Source organism: Hippocampus comes, unplaced genomic scaffold, assembly GCF_001891065.2.
Source record: "Hippocampus comes isolate QL1 unplaced genomic scaffold, H_comes_QL1_v1.1 scaffold186, whole genome shotgun sequence".
Classification (NCBI taxonomy): domain Eukaryota; kingdom Metazoa; phylum Chordata; class Actinopteri; order Syngnathiformes; family Syngnathidae; genus Hippocampus; species Hippocampus comes.
In genome coordinates, this window is record NW_017806236.1 from 2,735,936 (window position 1) to 2,754,450 (window position 18,515).

The 18,515-nt window shown below is 41.2% G+C and overlaps 1 protein-coding gene across 11 annotated transcripts in view; it reads left to right on the plus strand.

Moving 5' to 3' along the window:
• The window catches only part of shank3a (SH3 and multiple ankyrin repeat domains 3a), a 134,522-nt gene that overhangs the window by 23,629 nt on the left and 92,378 nt on the right, over nucleotides 1-18,515 (plus strand). For 10 of the 11 annotated variants that reach the window (XR_002166495.1, XM_019857173.1, XM_019857177.1 and 7 more), the window contains exons 2-3: nucleotides 236-439; nucleotides 5,309-5,380. Coding sequence is in view for 10 of the 11 variants with exons in the window: in XM_019857173.1 (XP_019712732.1) it covers nucleotides 236-439; nucleotides 5,309-5,380 (276 nt within the window). In the remaining variant the exon portion in view is untranslated. Of the gene's footprint in view, nucleotides 1-235; nucleotides 440-5,308; nucleotides 5,381-12,281; nucleotides 12,591-18,515 lie in introns of those variants that run through there. The other variant, XM_019857178.1, reaches the window with a different exon arrangement.

Consider the following 18,515-nt stretch of genomic DNA (forward strand, 5'->3'; position numbering starts at 1 on the left):
TCACTTGCTTGTCTTCCATGAATGGACCCACCAAAATATCTCAAGCACTAATGATGTTAAAAACAAACAGAAAATCTGCTACTTTGGTTTGAGGCTGCCATTTTAGGGTCATCCCTGCCATTTCTAGTGAAGAATGTGCCACCTGCACGTGTCAGTCTATTTCCTTTAAAGTTTATCTTATGTTATCTGGGGGGGACAGACAAGCACGACTGACCCTGTCCTCTGGTTCTCGCAGAAATGCATGAAATTCAACGTGGATGCTCCCATCTGGCGCTCCAAGCAGCGGATCCTGTGCACGCTCAACCAGAGCCTGAAGGACGTACTCAACTATGGCCTGTTCCAGCCGGCGTACAATGGCAAAGCTGGCAAGTTTCTGGATGAGGAGAGACAGCTGAGGGAATATCCTTTCCCATCCATCGCTCCCGTACCTTATCTGGAGGTAGGCCACGCATCATGTTTATGGATGACACTTTACAAGCAGGCTGAGTGAATGGACAATAGAAAAGGGACATCTGGGGAAATGTACGCGGTGAGCCCTAACACTGGATTGTGCACAGAGACGGAGAGCCAAAATATGGGCCAATTAACACAAGGCTGTATTGACTTATTGAAAAAGAAAAAGAAATTCAATACAAAGAAAAATGAGATAGGTAGAAGTAAAAAAGCAAAAGGAGAAAGAAGAAAATCATGACTTTTGGTCATAATGGTTGATGATGAGGCAGCGTTACATTCTTGGAAGTCAAAAAACATCGGAATTGGGCACATTAATCATGTAAGCAAATCTCTCGAAACAATATTAGCTTCCAAATATTGTCCGATTAAAAACATGCTTCAGCCTACTCTCCGGAAAAAAAACAAACAAACAAAAAAAACATTTTCAGTGGTGTGTTTCTTAAAGCTTATAATGTTTTTTGTACCATTTAATTAAAACAAGTAAATTTTTTTTTTTTTCCTGCTGGCTTCACTGTATGTTTTTACATACTTTTTTGTATGTTTAGTCCAAATTTTAACTCTTGTTTTCCTAAATCATGGAGTCAGGGTATCTAAATTCACTTTGTATTCAAAACTCAGCGGAAAGTGCGAAACTGAACAGACTTGCTTTTTATTGCACTGTGGTTAATAGTCATCATTGTCCCTTTGGCTGACCCTAAAATATTCATGTAATAATCTGATTAAAATGTGACTACCGTAATTGCATGTTTTTTCTTGCAAATTGAATGCTTTCCATTGCTTTCAAATCCGTTGCTGTAATTGTCACATCTTACTCAGCATTCCGACACATGATTTGGTCACACGCTTTTCAAAAAAAAAATGCTGTATGGAATGTTTATAACTATATAACTGTATTAGTAACATTGTGAGCAGCTTTATCTGCCATAGTAAAGCTGAACTTGTTCAGCATTGTGCAAACTGTCACTGCTTTGGGTGTCTGCTCTCAATTGTCAATCATTTTTTATGGCATGGTTGCTGACAAGATGCTGACATCTTTTTAAAAAGTGTGGAAAAAGTGTGTGTGTGTGTGTGTGTGTGTGTGTGTGTGTGGTGATAGAGTCAGTCAGTACTTAAGTCGAAATACAGACACTGAGACACCTCTCACTATCTATGACTTTTTTACGTCATGTAGGATGCAAAAAAAACCACTTATCTATGTTCTCCTCCTTACGTCAAAATATCTGTTTCCCAACGTAGGGGGTAAAAGTAAAATGTATTCAATAACATACATGCTCAAGTAAAGTGCAGATACAATTGATATGAAAAGTCTGCACACCTGTTCGAATGCCATGTTTTTGTGAGCTAAAAAAATGAGCCCAAAACGCATTTTTTTCCCCACCATGACTGTGATCATGTCAACTATACAACTTAGTTAAAAATATAAGCCTACTAGAACATCTAAACTTCATTTGGGGCTTATCGGACACAATTTCAATGGTAGGAAGGTACAGTATGTGCTGACTTGCATTTAAGATGAGTTTGATTGTTACGGGTAATTCTAAACAGCTCCATCCTCATTAAAAGAGGGTGTGCACCCTTGTACAACCACAATGTGTCTGTTGTTTCATTTTTAGTTCCCCTCTTGAAAATATTTGATCTTTTAATTGAATTATACAGAGTAGAAATCACATTTATGGCTGAAAACGTTTTGAATGAATCTTTTTTTAAAATATCATAACCTGGCATCTGAACATGAGTGAACATTGATTGACACATGCCCACCAGTGGTATATGGGATGCGTCTTGGACCGAATCCCAGGGCTCATCCATCACGATGGGAAACGTAGCGAGTAAAACGACGCGTTACGACTGCAGTATAAAAACGTCACACGCTCTTCAACAGTGGCTGTCTTGCTCCCCTGCACTTTTTTACGAGCAGGGTTGAAATCAAGATGAGTGTCACACCCTTATCTTCTGGGATATGGCGCGACGATATTATTCACCATCATTATCACTGATAGTTGTCTGTGTTGTAAATTTGAGGCTCATTAAGGCTAAAGCCTTCCTGTCCCCTAGCAATCAGTAATTAGCTATATTATTCAGGTTATTTCTTTAATGTTATACTGTGTGTGTGTGTGTGTGTGTGTGTGTGTGTGTGTGTGTGTGTGTGTGTGTGTGTGTGTGTGTGTGTGTGTGTGTTCCCAGGCCCCCCGCTGTATGAGGAAATCTATTATTTCTCCACTGGATAGTGATATAAAGTCAAACTCCATGACTGACAGATGACTGGTTGGATCACTCGTGTGGAAAACTGAGTGGAATGATATTATAAAGGGATCCAATATTGTCACATGGATTGTTGATCTGCACTTCACATGTTTCTGTCAGTTTTCCTTTCACCGTTGTGCTTGCAAAAAAAAAAAAAAAGCATCCATTCAGGCCCAGCAGCTGTCATTGTGTGTTGTACGAGTGCTACAGTGTAGTCGTGCCGCGCGTGTCATTGATTGACCCGCACTTACTTCCCCTGAGGCGGTGGGCTGACTGACAGGATGACATGAGTTTAATGTCATTTTTTTTCCATGGAGCGTTTTGCTGGTGTTGCCTGGTGTAAAAGAGGCTGGATTTGCATTACACATGCATGTGCACAATTCCCATTTAATGCCTTAAGTATCTCACAAAAGTGAGTGTGACCCTCACGTAAATATTTTATTTCCTGTTTTCATGGGTTCACGCTGAAGAAATGTCACAGTGTACAGCTTGTATAACGGTGTCAATTTACTGCCCCCTTGAAATAACTTCTTTTCTAAAACCGCTGGTAACAAATATGAGTGCTACTTTACACCCCTACATGAAAATGTACAAATTATGGTGAGTGTTGATACTTTTTATGGCTAACATTATTATCCAGCTTGCAGGTATTTTCATTCCTAAAAAGATTTACCGTATTTTCCGCACTATAAGGCACACCCAAATGCATTCAATTTTCTCAAAAGTCGACAGTACGCCTTATAATCGTTCTGAGTTCTTGGATGTAGTGTTTTAACTGTTCTCTAAAGCTGTTTGTTAAAGCTGCAGCGGTTGTGAAAGCTCGATATAAATAAAGCTGTATTGTATTGTATTCCCTTTAGTGTAGTGGCTGCGGTTGTGTAATCGCTTTTGCAGTTTTTATTCTATGCGCCCTATAATGTGGTGCGACCTATATATGAAAATAGTTTTAAAATAGGCCATTCATTGAAGGTGCACCTTAAACCCCAAAGCGCCTTCTAGTCAAGTCGAGTCAGGTCAGCTTTTATTGTCAAATATGCTCTATGTGTAACATACTGCACAGATGAAATTACTTTCCTCTCTTAACCACAGTGCAAACATGTCGTGCATTGAACACAAACAGCTCATATTTACGTTAAAATGTCATAAGACATTAATATATAAATATGTTAAATAAAAATGAATGTAATAAATAAACAAATATAACAACAGACAACTAAGGGCGCTTGTGATTATTGCCTATTTGTAGTGACTTGTTTTCAGTGCAATAATCGGATGTCAGATGGGGAGTTTAGTCTCCTGACTACCTGGTGGAATAAACTGTTCTTGAGCCTGGTGATTTTAGCAGAGAGACATTGCCTTCTCCTCTCCGACGGCAGCAGGTCGAAGAGTCTGTGAGACGGGTCGGTGGGGTCAACTGCGATCTGGGTGGCTTGGCGGGTCAGACAAGAGTTGTAAGTGTCGGCCAGTGGAGGAAGAGAGACACCAATGATCTTCTCAGCCGCTCTCACAATGCGCTGCAGACTCTTTCTGCAGGACACAGTGCACGCGCCGTACCACACGGTGATGCAGCTGCTCAAGATGCTCTCAATGGTGCTTCTATAGAAAGTCTGCATCATGGGGGCGGGGCTCTTGCTCTCCTTAGTTTGCGGAGGAAGTACTGGCGCTGGTGGGCTTTATTTTGGCCAGTGAGGTAGTAAATAGGCTCCAGGTCAGGTCTTCAGAGATGTGCACACCAAGGAACTTGGTGCTACTCACCCTCTCCAGTGCGGAAAATACGGTGATTATTATTCTTAAGCCATCATGACATCATTTGAACATTTGTACTGCACTCATAAGTAGAAAAAAAAACTTTAATAATGATCTAATTGAAATGCATTTCATGTAAAAGTAAAATTTAAGTTGTAGCAAAGATTTTTTTTCCATAAACCGTGCTTAAAGATTTCATTCAAATTTGAATTTGAGCTTTCCTTGACTTTTTTTTTTGCACAATTTGTATTATGTCTTGCTTTTCTTGCTATTGCATTCATATTTTCATTCTTTCAAATATGTCTGATGATATTTCATGTTTTAAATGTACTGTATATTATTTTGTATTTAATTCAATGATTCTTTTGCGTACCACTTGATGGAGCCCATTTGCCACTAGTGATTTGATGCTTTCACTGTAATTTAGATTTACAGAGGGTGTTTTTTAACGTGTTTATTTGTGTTGCATGGTCAACGGTTGTGTATACGTCACCAGTCACTGTATTTGTTTGACATCAAGCTGGAATTGACACGCTATATTCAATCTGTGAGTTCACGGTCACATTCGCAGATATCAAATACATGTCTGATTTTTATCCACATTTGAAAGAGGCTTACCTTTGATCAGAAATTATTCATTTCTATTTCTGCTCCAATAACACATTTCCCAATAGTGCCACTTGACAATAAACAAAATCAGACATGTCTCAAATGAACCATGCGGAGTAAATCAAGCCTAAACGTGTCATTATTGATGCTGTCTGCGAACGATCCTTGAATCACACAAATACAAAAGTGCAAAATCTTGACACTCCCCGAGATTGTTGTTAAGTCCTATATTGAGTCAACCCTGTGTGTGTTTCAGTTCCGCTACAAAAGACGCGTGTACACTCAGTCGTACCTGGATGAGAAACAGCTGTCCAAGCTCCACACAAAGGTAAGAGCCCACTGCTGGGAATGCTTTTTCTTTTTCTGCTTTGGCGATGTTGCGTCCTGCTTGTGTTGTGTTTGTATGTGAAGAAATGCGCAAGTAGTAGGGACAGAATACTGTCAGCCCTAAAGACACCGAGCAACTGCAGACTTTGTCAACAGCTAAATACTTCTCGATCACTCTGAAACGAGCACCATTCATGATGGATTAACTGCCTGCAGTTTTTGCTTTTTCTTTGGCTTTTTGTGTCGTTGCTCATTCCAAATGATGGACTGCCGTCGTGGAGGGCATCACATGGGAGACATCCGTGTACTAATTGGAATCTAACTCCAGCAGACAACTAAGGTTGTGCGAGAACTGACATTGCGGACCGTATTTTCCGCACTATAAGGCACACGTAAAAGCATTCCATTTTCTCAGAAGCCGAGAGTGCGCCTTATAATCTGATGCGCCTTTTATATGGATCAATATTCTGATTTCTTGGACATAGTATTTTAAATGTTCTGTAGAGCACTTTGTTCCAGCTGCAGCAGTTGTGAAAGCACTATATAAATAAAGGTGTATTGTATTGTATTCCCTTTAGCCTAGCTTTCATCTAGTGGATGCCTAATGCAACCCGAGCCACTATTGGAGCTTCTATTCGATGCGCCTTATAATGGCGTTTGCCCTTTATATGAAAACACTTTTAAAATAGGCCATTCATTGAAGGTGCACCTCATACTCTGAAGCACCTTATAGTGCGGAAAATCCGGTATTTTTAATGTAATATTTATTGTTTTTTTTATCCACCATCTTCATAATGGTCAGTCATGCATCATTGCGTATCCAACCTTTTATTCATTAAAAAAGAAGACTTTAGTCAAAGCGCAGCGTGCCCCTGAGTTCGTTCATTTGTACTTAAGCAGTGTCCTCCATTAGCCTGACATCACAGGGAATTGTTTGAATGTTTATGAACAGGCACAGCAGGCCAGACCGTTTTGGTCAAATTATTTTTATTTTACTAGCTATAAGGGAGCAGAAGTCAAGGGAGGACAGATGGCCAGAAATATTTCCTCAGTGCGGACAACTAGTGGATGGATATTGAATTCCATACAAGGGCGAGTTCAACGGTAACTTCATTTCTTCACCTAAATCAGTTGCTAATAGGTTTGAATTTCGCTGACTGTCGCTCGTATGATTTGTAGCCAGCAACAATAAATTAGGTTGATGGCGGCATATTATACAAAAACAATATTTGAACTAATTCTTCTTGGATGTTTATATTTGTCAACTGGAATTTACCCATTTACTGCCAGAGACGTATATATTCATAAAATATGTTTTTCGACAGGTAGCCATGGAGGCAGGTCTCGCCCAGCTTGTCTTTCAAATTCAGGTTTGTGATCCACTGTAATGACAGACAAATGCCTGTAGATGGTGGTGTTGCATTACTTTGGATTCAAGATTTAACAGCTTTGATTAGAAGATAAAGATTAGGAGGTGAAACTCAGCTTGTCACAGCTAAGCCAGCCATGCAGTGTGTTGCTACGGGAAAGAGGGAGGAACATTTTTTTCTGTAAAAAGGAGTGAGTCTCCCTTTTCTTTTGATAGGCATTGCGTCAGAACACAAAATTCTGTGGGTCTTGAAAGATTAATCAAAATGCTCAATGTCAGCAGGCAGTGCGGGAAACTCTGCTTTGCTGCAAATTACCAGTAGTTTAGACAACCGGGAATTGTTTTCAATTGCGGTGGGGAAAAAAAAAGAAATCACAATATGTCTCTTTTAACATTTTGACTAAGGGCAGCACAGTGCTCGACTGGTCTGCACATCTGCCTCACAGTGCAGAGGTGCATGGTTCAATTCTATACCCCTTCCGGTGTGGAGTTTGCATGTTCTCCCCGTGCCTGTGTGGGTTTTCTCCGGGTACTCCGGTTTCCTCCCACGTTCTAAATTCACCCATGGCAGGTTAAAGGAACACATAACATTGTCCCGAGGTGTGATTGTGAGCGTAAATGGTTGTTTGTCTATTTGTGGCCTGCGACTGGCTGGCAACCAGTTCAGGGCGTCCAAAGACAGCTGGGATCGGCTCCAACACGCCCGTGACGCTTGTGGGGAGAAGTGGATTAAAAAAATGGATGGATGGATGGATGGATGGATGGATGGACACTGAGTAATTAGTGACGGCACAAGTTGGGAGACATCCACACACTGGACTTAAAATTCACTCTCATGAATTATTAACATCCACTATACATTTTTTCTGCCTTCTGCTTCTTCTCCTATAATTGCTGCGGTAATACATTCAGCAGCACAAACATACTTTGAAAACGAGCAGGAAAAGTAGCACTTCTCTCCAGTTATTTTCTAATGGAAATGATCAGCACCTCAGGCCAATTCCTTTCGTGTGGCAGCGAGTGGGCTCTTTCGCTAAATACAGTATATTATTCAAAAGCTTTCCTTGAAAGGTGGGTTCGGTGATCGGCCTGTTTTAGAATCCATCATTGGACAGTACAGTATGTATTTTTGTAGGAACTACAGAATGAATGGGCTATGTAGAAAAAGTGCACTTTAAAAGCTGACCTTACGTGTTGGCAGCTCCGAAGTTACAATGCGTGAGGGTGTGACCGTGTGAGGTTACGGGAGAGAGCTGTGGCTTGTTGCTGCGTGGCAGCACTGTGTGGAGTTGTGAATAAACAGACCAGAAAGATGCGGTGCCTCAGCGGTTCACTGGACCATCTTCCTCCTACTTCGCTCACTCCCCTCTCAGCGTGTGTGTGTGTGTGTGTGTGTGTGTGTGTGTGTGTGTGTGTGTGTGTGCGTGTGCATGTGCGTGCGAGTGTGCATGCGTGCGTGTGTTCGTGTGTGCTTGTGGTGGCCTACAAGCATATTTACAGGTATCCATTCACTTCATACATATGTAAACATTGCACATTGCTATAAAAAGCCTTGATTTGGATTTTCCTTCAAGCCAAAATATGAAAATGTGTACTTTCACTTGCATTTATTCAAATTCTAGTCAACTACATAATTGAAATAATTAGATGGGTGACACTGTAAATTTCCCCAGTGTGGCACAAATAAAGGATATCTTATCTCATCTTGTTGTCCGCACCAGTGTCAGAGAGACTGTGACAATTGCTTTCGACGTAAAGAAGTGAGTCTTGAGTGTTCAATGTGATACTCTAATTGCAGCTTGTTGGTGTTCCTTTAAGCATGGTACACACATGCCAATCATCACGCTGAATTTTGAGACTGATTCCCTCCTCTGGTGACTACTAGCTTGTCTAGCACTGAACTTCACAAAAGCAAGTGTAGTTACATCAGCTTGTCAAACTTTCAAAAGTCTGAGGGTCACGAGTGATGCAATAAATGAAACAATGAGTAGTTTGATAGGCAAAAACAAAACTGAACGCACTTACCTTTGTGACTGACCAGTTCCCTCTGTACGGAAGCATTACAGCAATCACTTTATAACAAAAGTCTAATACCAATCTAATCTAACAATTTTCACTTGTTATAAAAACAAAACAAAACAAACAAAAAGAAAAACCATACAGACTTTCAGTCTTAAGATGACATATAAATGCAAGGGCCCCGTGGAATGATGAATTCGCGAAGTAACATGACACTTCTCAGACAGTTCAAGTGTCCAAGAGAGGTCTTTGAATTTTTTTCTCAATCTATTTGAAACACTTTTAATTAATTAATAATGCATGAAAATAACAGACAACATACGGACAGACAAATAGTAGAAAAAAAAATATTCAATTGACCATATTTGGACATCCTGTACAGAGTTTTCGCGACGATATGGAATATGTTGCAAAGCCTCCACAAGATTGAGTTCACACACAATGTAAAGTTGTTATGTAAATGAAAAGGAAATAGTATTGAAGAAAAAGCTCATTAGCATCTAGAGCAAGATCTGTCTCACCGCAAACTTTTGGTGTGTGCAATCAAGAGTTTTATTTTAATCGAGCAATGATATACAGTATCATCATCGATTGGTGGATGCCCGCAGGCCCGGTGTGAGCGTCCATCCAGTGCGGCAGAGAAAGCAACCGGCGTGTGGGTATTCACCGTCCGAGCATTTAGCCTACTTTGCCATCATGGAGTTAATTCGCCGCAGGCCAAAGTTCAAAATGAGGTCATAATTAATAGAATCCCCCCCCACCCACATAACCTCTTCACCCTTCCTGCTGTCCTGCTTAGCGAGCAGGACAATTGCATGTAATATTTGCACAGCACAAATGCACATTCTGTTTATATGCTAAGCTTGCATAAAAAGCCCTCAGCGTGGTGTAAGTGGGTGGCACATACAGTATCATGTGGAGAGCCCTTTAGTAACGCACTATTTGGCAACGTGGTCATGACACCGCCTCAGCCCGACCCAACCACGCACTGCGATCATATTATTTCCTCTGCTTGCAATAATTAACGCAATCACAGCGTAAACAAACGCTTTCGCTGAGGCGATTTCTCGTGAGTGCACAAAAAGGCAATAATTGAATATCCTCATATTTCACTCACGCTGTTCCTCCCACTCGTCTGAATGTTGTAAGTGGCTCATTGTGTCTCTGAATGGAAATTCCTGCATTGCTTGCGATATAACACAGAGAATCCTGTGCGTCGTATATACTGTATCGCGGATGCGAAATATGCAGTATGACAGTTACGGGGTGCACACAATTCACACATTAGCATGGAATCTCTCGCATAACACGCAACTGTTGTCAGTGTATAGGTAACACATGAGAAAACATGTGTCAGACAATATTATTGCTTATTAATGTAAACTGCTCATGCCCTGAAATTCACACATTTTTCAAGGGCGCTGGCCCGAAAGCACCTATGTAACAATTTGGCATGGCTCGATATTAGATTCTAATGATTTGATAACCATAAGCAAAAATATTGTGATATTACGATATTAAAATTACAGCTCTAAAGTGACCTTTTCTGAAATATTTTGGTAAATAAAGCATTTTCCCCCTTTGAACACAGTCTGATTTGTTTTTAAAAAAAAAAATGATTATTTAGTATATTAAGAAACATGTTCCAAGAATTTCTTCTTCAGAGACCCATGAGCTACTCATTTTGTCCTTGGGGCTGATTAGTACGCGCTGCCACCAGTACATTAATCAACAGAGCATAAAGGCATCCGTATGAGTATGCTGGAATTTGCACAGCATCTCTTTCGTCTTGCTCCTTGCTTCCTCGTCCGTGCGTAACCGCTCATCCCCCCACTCTCTGCTCGCCGAGAAAGAGAAAAAAAAAAGCGACTGGCCACCAATTTATTTCAAAGAAAGGGCTTGTTTACTCAACTCTGCAAACAGCCGATCATATTGTGTCCTACTCAGATGTCTGCTCAAAAGAGAAAAGAAGACCTCATTACTGATGACGGTATGTGAATGAATTTCAGAGTTCATAGTTCGACGAAGCTATCCTAGGAAATTCACATAAATGAATCTCATTGAAACAGTTATTTTAGATTGATGGGGACATTAAATTGCAAAGCTCATTTCACTTTGACTGTCTAATTTTAGCAGAGAATTGTGTCACTGTTTGATGTTCATTTTGAGGAGAAGTAGACACAAATGCCCCTGTAGAGTTTAAAAAATAGGAAATCGACCATCTTAGTTCCAAAGCAGAAACATTGGGCAAATTCCAAGGCTCATACTTTCAAACATTTCAACTTCAATGAGAGAATTTGTCAAATTGTATAAAATTTGGCAATCGACCAGTTTATGAACAAATGAGTTGAAAAAAAAGAGTTTGTAATCCATTCATTGCCCCCAGTTGATTTTTACTGTCAAACGAAATATCAAAGAGAATTGCTTTTGGATTAAAACGGGAGGCCAGCAATTTATTTATTCATTTATTAATTTATTTTTCACCTGTTTTCTGGGTTTAGTTGTGTGATGTTCAGAAGATGAGCGGCGATCGCAAGTTGCAAAATGGCCACCCCAAGAGATGGATAAAAATGGGTAGATTTTGTAGCCTAATTCATTCCCCACAAACGCAATATGAATCAGAATGCCGTGTTTAGAATAGTGGATCTGCATAGAACATACCATTGGAAACATATATATTTTTTGTTGACTTTCCCTTTAAAAATACTACATAGCTTTGCCTTAAAGTTCACTCGCTTAATGATAACATATCATGGGAAATTCCATAGGAAAGCTAAAGCTAAAGAATAGCATTTGCCGCGTTGGATAAGCAAATGGATATTTGAACACAAATGGTAGAGCAACACATGCAGACAGATAATATAAAAATATTCATAATGCAGGGCTGGGGAACTCTGGTTCCTTGAGGGCTCTATCCTGCATGTTTTAGGCGTTTCCCCTCCTCCAACACACCTGATTCAAACGATGAGGATCATTATCAGGCTTCTGAAGAGCTGCTAATGAGCATTTCATTTGCTCATGATCTTATCATTTGAACCAAGTGTGTTGGAGGAGCCTTTGTGCCATAGAAAGCGAGATGAGCAAATCTATTTGGAGTAAGTAATTTTTGAAATCATGACGTGGAATTTGAATAATTTCCCGCACTGTTGTTGGGACTCACTGACCTTGACAGCCGGTCAGACGCCATCTCAAGTTTGATGATCACTTGGAGGATTTGTCATGATATAAAGGGCGGGAGGACCTATTCATGACAACTCAGAGCTTTGAGTCCATATTTGATTGATCTCGGTGGGTGAATAGTTTTAGAAAATCGAAGGAATCGGAAGTTGGATGAGGGTCACCTAAGGAATTTTGTGCTGGCGGTACCAATGTATCTCACGCATCCCCTCCCTCTTGTCCCACTCTCAGCTTTGCCTCCCTCTCTCTCACATCTCTCCAGCATCCTGCTCACTTCCCCCTCACCATCTCCCCGCCTGTGCAGCGCATGCGTCCATGCCGGGGTGAGTGTTTGTGTGTGTGCGTGCGTGCGTGTGTATGTTTTTGTGTGTGAGTGAGACCGCATGTGAATGTCCATGTGCTACTTTGACAAGCCCAGTGAGAGAGCAGGGAGCGAGAGGGGAACAGGTCCGTGGCATGATCGGAAGGACGTGGCAGACATGTGGACGGCGTTCGGGCTCGGGGAGCGCAGATGACCTACGGGGTTGCGTGTGTGACGCCGAGTGTGTCCGCGGGTGAAATGGGTTCCGCTCTGGGCCGAAGACGAGCGAACGAGAAAAAGGAAAGGAGAACCAAAGAAGCCAGGAAGGCCAAAGTCAATAGTAAGGTAGCCCAATCATCTGTTTTTTTTTTTTTTTAATCTCAATTCTGCATGCTGACTTTTCATACACTTTCTGTCAAGGGCTATTTGCAGAAACTCTCCAAGCGTCCCTTCTACCTGTCAAGCTGCTCTCTCTTGCTCGCTTCCTCCCTCCCTCGTTTTGGCTTTCCTTCTGTTGTTATGCTCTGCTGCATGTTGGCTGTGCGAGGAGTTGGTGCAGTTTTGTCTGAAAACCCGCCAGAATGCTAATGCACCTCTGCCGGTTCACATCCCAAACCACCGCTGTGGATCACTATGGATTTGTCTTGTGTGTTAATCACAAGTGCGGATTGGTGCCAGTTGTTTGTGCGCAGGCATGTTGGCATAGGAGGGTCCCCCGCAGGGTCCAAACATTGTCACAACTCTTGGCTTGAGTGTGTGAAATTCCTGACGTTGATGTCATGTTTGTGTCAGCGAGGGCGCTGAGTTGCTCACTTCACTGCATTCACTGCCCAAATGTCTTGCAGGTACAGTGGTGCCTTGAAATAGCAGCAATTTAAGACTGACAATCGCCATCATTCAGCTTTGCCTTAAGAGCAAAACTTTGAGATGCGAGCACTGAATGACAGGGCTGTAATACTCGAGTCTGGACTCAACACGTATTTTTTTGTTGTCTTGGATTTGACTCGGACTCCTTTGCAGTTGAATTCTGACTTGTCTCGGACTCGGCCATTGGTCTTGCAAAATATTTTTGTCGACTTGACCGAGTCCAACTATGTTTTTGTTCTTTTGACGTCATCCTTCAAAAGAAACATGAAATAAAGTTTTTCAGATAATCAAAACAGTCGTCTGATCGGTTAATCTGACCACAAAGGCCAAAGCAAGCAGTCTTTTTCTTTCCGCCATCTTAGCCAACAGTGGGGTTATAAAATTTGGTTTTACCAACCATTGAGAGCTGGTGTCTTAAGAAAAATGAATAAATAAACAACAGTGGCAGGTAGTGTTGAGCATAATGAAATGTCTGTAATCCGTGGTCGTGAAAACAGTATTTTTCTGTTTTAAGGTTTATTCCTGAGCTCATCTGGACTTGGCCTTGGATTTGGACTGGGACTTTAGGAACTCGAACTTGACTTGGATTGGGACCTATGTGAATTGAACTTGACTTTGAGTTGATAAAGGTGGACTTGACTACAGCCCTGCTGTATGGTGGCAGTGAATGCAACTCAATTTATTTGACAACAAGTAGCACTTGGGCGGATCGTGAACTATTCATCAAAAAGAGGCTTTGAAGTGTTTATTGCGACTCCTAGTTGAAGTTCGATGTCAAACTAAACATCAAACAAAGAGATTACCATGTATTTTAAACAACCAAATAATTCCCAAAAGTAATAGCCAACAAATGCTACAAACATTGCAAAACGCCATAGATGGGCAAATGTATAGCATATTTACATACTATGCTTGACTCTGAAACTATCATGGCACCGCAAGAGCTTAACTCCTGTTGAAATATCTCACCTCACTTGGACAAAGTTGTGTATTTAGTGTTTATGTGTGTGTGTGTGTGTGTGTGTGTGTGTGTGTGTGTGTGTGTGTGTGTGTGTGTGTGTGTGTGTGTGTGTGAGTGAGTGAGAGTAGAAAGAGGAAATTGATTGTTTGCTCACTATGTGCTGGAATCAGGCCATATGGAAAATAAGACCTCGGGTGCTTAATCATACCCCAGCTACATCTACAAAGTAAAGTAAATCTTTTTTTTGTCCTTTTCTTTCTTTTTTATTTTTAAGTGTAATATCAGTGCAGCTGGAAATAGCAGCCTTACAGTCCATTTGAAACCAAACTAGTGAAGTACTATGAATGATTACCATTGCAGCGAATTTGTCACAGGGGATATGTTGCAGACCCACCTGCAATAGGTGAAAATCAACAATATCGGGAGAAAAAAAAAAAAGCAAAAAAAAAAAAAACTGTTTTAAAACAGTTCTACACCTCCAACATAAATACACTTTTTATTACGTTGGATTATCACATTCATAACCCGAGGCATTTGCCTTTTAAAATCATCGTGGAATGGGAATCATCATTGAAATGCCGTTAGTCCATTCGAGCCTCCCACAAACAAAAAGAAACAAAAATGTTCTAAGATGGTTTTTCATGAGAAAAACAGCAGTTTATACTGGAAATCGATAATATTATACAATAACACTGTAGTTTATATTTGCAAAAAAACAATAACATTATAAAATATTAAGAATGAAACTGTTTTTGCCAGTTTTTCTGCTTCATTTCGATGGACCTTGTGCTGCTCCTTCTGGTTGGTGCACACCAGCCAATAGGAAACAGTATCATACAGATGTACACATGAACGTGGAGACAGTCACAAGTTACTCCTCAATAAGCCATAATAATATTATTTGTTCTTCTTGACCCCGACATATGCACACAGTTTGGCAACCTATTCCTGGATTTTTTTTAACTGTAACCCTAACCCAAACCCTAACCCCCAATCCCCCTAACCCCCTAACCCTAAACCTAACCCTCATGCCCCCGAACTCCTAATCCAAACCCTAACCCCTAACCAGAACCCTAACCCCTAACCCTAACACCTAACCCCGAACCCAAACCCCTAACAAAACCATAACCCCTAACCCCGAAGGCTAACCAAACACGAATCCTAACCCCGAACCCTAACCCCTAACCCATAACTCTAACCCCTAACCCCTATCCCACAAAACCCTTAACCCTAACCCCAAACCTTCACCTCATCCCTAACCCCTAACCCTAAACCCTAATCCTAACCCGAACCCTAACTCCTAACCCTAACCACCCTAACCCCCAATCCCCCTAACCACCCTAACCTTAACCCTAAATCTAATCCTAACCACCTAACCATAACCCTAACTCCCTATCTCACTAACTCCCTAACCCCCCTAAACCCTAATCCTAAAACCGAACCTAACCCTAACCCCTAACCTCTAAACGTAACCTCTAACCCTAACCCCCAATCCCTCTAACCACCAATCCCCCTAGCCGCCAATCCCCTAACCCTAACCCCTAATGCTCAGACCTAACCTTACCCTAACCCCTAACCTCTAACCCTAACCCCCAACCCCCCTAACCCCCTCACTCCTAACCCTAAACCTAACCCTAAACCCCCTAACACTAACCTTAACCCTTATACTAACCCTAAACCCTACCCTAACCCTAACCCCCAATCCCCCTAACCCCATATCCACGAACCATAATGCCCCTTAACCCTAACCCCGACCCATAACCCTAACCCTCACCCTAACCCTAACCCTAGTCCCCAAACGTCCGAACCCTAACCCCCGTAACCCTAACCTCTAACCCTAACCCTAACCCTTTTTTATCTATATTTAACAATTAAAATGTTGTAATATTCATATAAAGTCTAATATGTAAATTAGCATGAAACACGGGTCATCGAGCTACGAATATACAGTAATCCCATGAAAAAACAAAAAAAACCATTGGAACCTTGTGTGCCTTCTCATATTCTTCAACTTTCAGTTTAGTGTGCGTTTCAAAACCTTGATACGCTGGTACCGTCACATACCAAGGAACTCTGTACTGTATATTCAACCATGCGTGCATCAATCCACTGATCCATCATCCCTCATCCAGGCCGCTAAAGGACTTGATGTTTGGCCTTGAAAGTCCTTCGCCTTGTTGCTTAACTTGGTCTCACATAATTCACGTCATAAAGCTCTGGGCACATCAGCTCACTCGCATGAGACTTGATCATTCTGGGTCAGGAAGTTTGAATAGACGGCCGTGGAACGAGATGCCATCGGCGCACACAAAGCACAATAGAGTTCTAATCAGTCTGAATAAATGGACGACACACATCGGTCCTCTTTCAGCCGACAGTTTTTGTCGTCTGTCCTCTTGTGTTCTACATGTGTCGCCCGCAGCCCCCATTGTAGCCCAGGTCCAAATATAGTGAATCATAGATTTTCCAGCCATTGTGTTGTCTCTGCTGCACTGCACCCAATGTTGTTCTCGTTCTTCTTCTTTGCTGGTGCAGCAAAAATAGACTGTGTTCACCCTATGAAAGTATTGCCCGATTAATCACGCAACCTCTCGTCCTAGTTAAAAATCTGCCGTTAACATAGTGGGGTTCATTTATTTTGGATTTGGGCAATTTCTATTCAGTAGGAGAACATGGTTTGGGTTCACCAAAAATATCAGTTTCTGGCCAAAAAGCACAGAAAGTATCTTTTTGTGCACAAATATGTCAAAAGTAATTCATTTACATATATATGTCACTATGCCAGCAAGAACAACCTCACTCTTCTGAGACTTACAAAGAGGGTTCTGCCTAAAGAGGTAGCAGCCCCAGCTTTTAGCGCTGCAGTCAGCACTCTTGACTTTAAAGCCAGCCCATGATGTGGTGGTGACGCCGATTCAAAACCTGAGTATCACCACCATTACATACCTGTATGCAACTAAGAAATGCGCCCTGAGCAATACACATCAACCACGTCTCAAGTCGAATGCCTGTGGATTTTTTACATGCCATTTGCCATTCATTCTATGAATTAATTAAATCATCTCACACCCTTTTTCTTCTAAGTATCATTTCTAATGACACATAATATAATCTGGTGGAGTCAATGGTGCACAGACTTGTCCAACTTCCAACGTGATAGCATTTCTTTCTGAGTCAATATGACAAGCCGGAATTCGTCCCCTAATCTCTATCATTAACTCAAAAGCTGTGCTGAATGCAAAACCAAAGCAGTGTAAACTCGCCATCTACTGGGATTTGTTTGTCATTACAGTCATTTGAAAAAAACTAATCACTTCATTCGAGCATAGGGGTATCTGAAGTTCACTCAAAAATTAAATAATAATATATGTTACAGGGTAAAAAAAAAAAAAAGAAAGTCCTTAACATAACGGAACTAATGTTAGCTCACCCTTTAACATACTTAAGTCAATAGTGTTGTAAAACAAACAACAGTAAAACCTATTTAAAATTCTAATTATTCATGCGATATGTTGTATACATCCCGTCTGTGTGTGTGTGTGTGTGTGTGTGTGTGTGTGTGTGTGCGTGTTGGTGTGTGTGCGCGTGTGCGTGTGTGTGTGTGTGTGTGTGTGTGTGTGTGTGTGCGCGCGTGTGTGTGCGTGTGTGTGTGTGTGTGTGTGTGTGTGTGTGTGTGTGTGTGTATTTGTGAAAGCACCTGACCGATCCTGATTCAGCATTCTCCTTTCTGTTGATTGTGATGACAACATGCATTCTCCTCATTTCTGCTGCCTGCATTGTAGTGCAATCAAACAACTGCTGTCATATTTAAGGGTAGGACAGTAGTTCTATTTTATTATTATTACTATTGTTATTGTTATTAGTAGTAGTAGTAGTTGGAGGAGGAGGAGGAGGAGTAGTAGGAGTAGTAGGCTGAACTGTTGGTGTGGGAAAAAAAACAGCACATATTTCATATTGTGACCTCTACACTTATAGTCATAGTATTGATACATACTACTGAAAAAGATACATTGATTCTAAATTAATTTATAAATGTTATGATTAGAAAGTGAAATCTTCTCTTACAAAGTTGATTAAAATAGCCATCTGCTATTACTGATTAAAATTACAACGTGTGATGAAATATGTGATGAAAAATGAGTGATGAATCATCGTTCAACCGAAAGTTACACACTTTACATTCAACTCATTCAAATTTAAATTTGTTGATGTCTCTTTGGCCAAATGAGCCTGCATCCGAACTGGCCCGATTGGACGGACATAACAAAGCTGTCCGACCATTGTGGCCACTCGGGGTGGTGGAATTAGTTGAGAGAGTGGAGCATAATGTGTGTTTATGGAGGGGGAGTAGGGGGACTCACATACAATACAATAAACTGTGTGTGTGTGTGTGTGTGTGTGTGTGTGTGTGTGTGTGTGTGTGGGTGTGTGTGTGTAGGGGC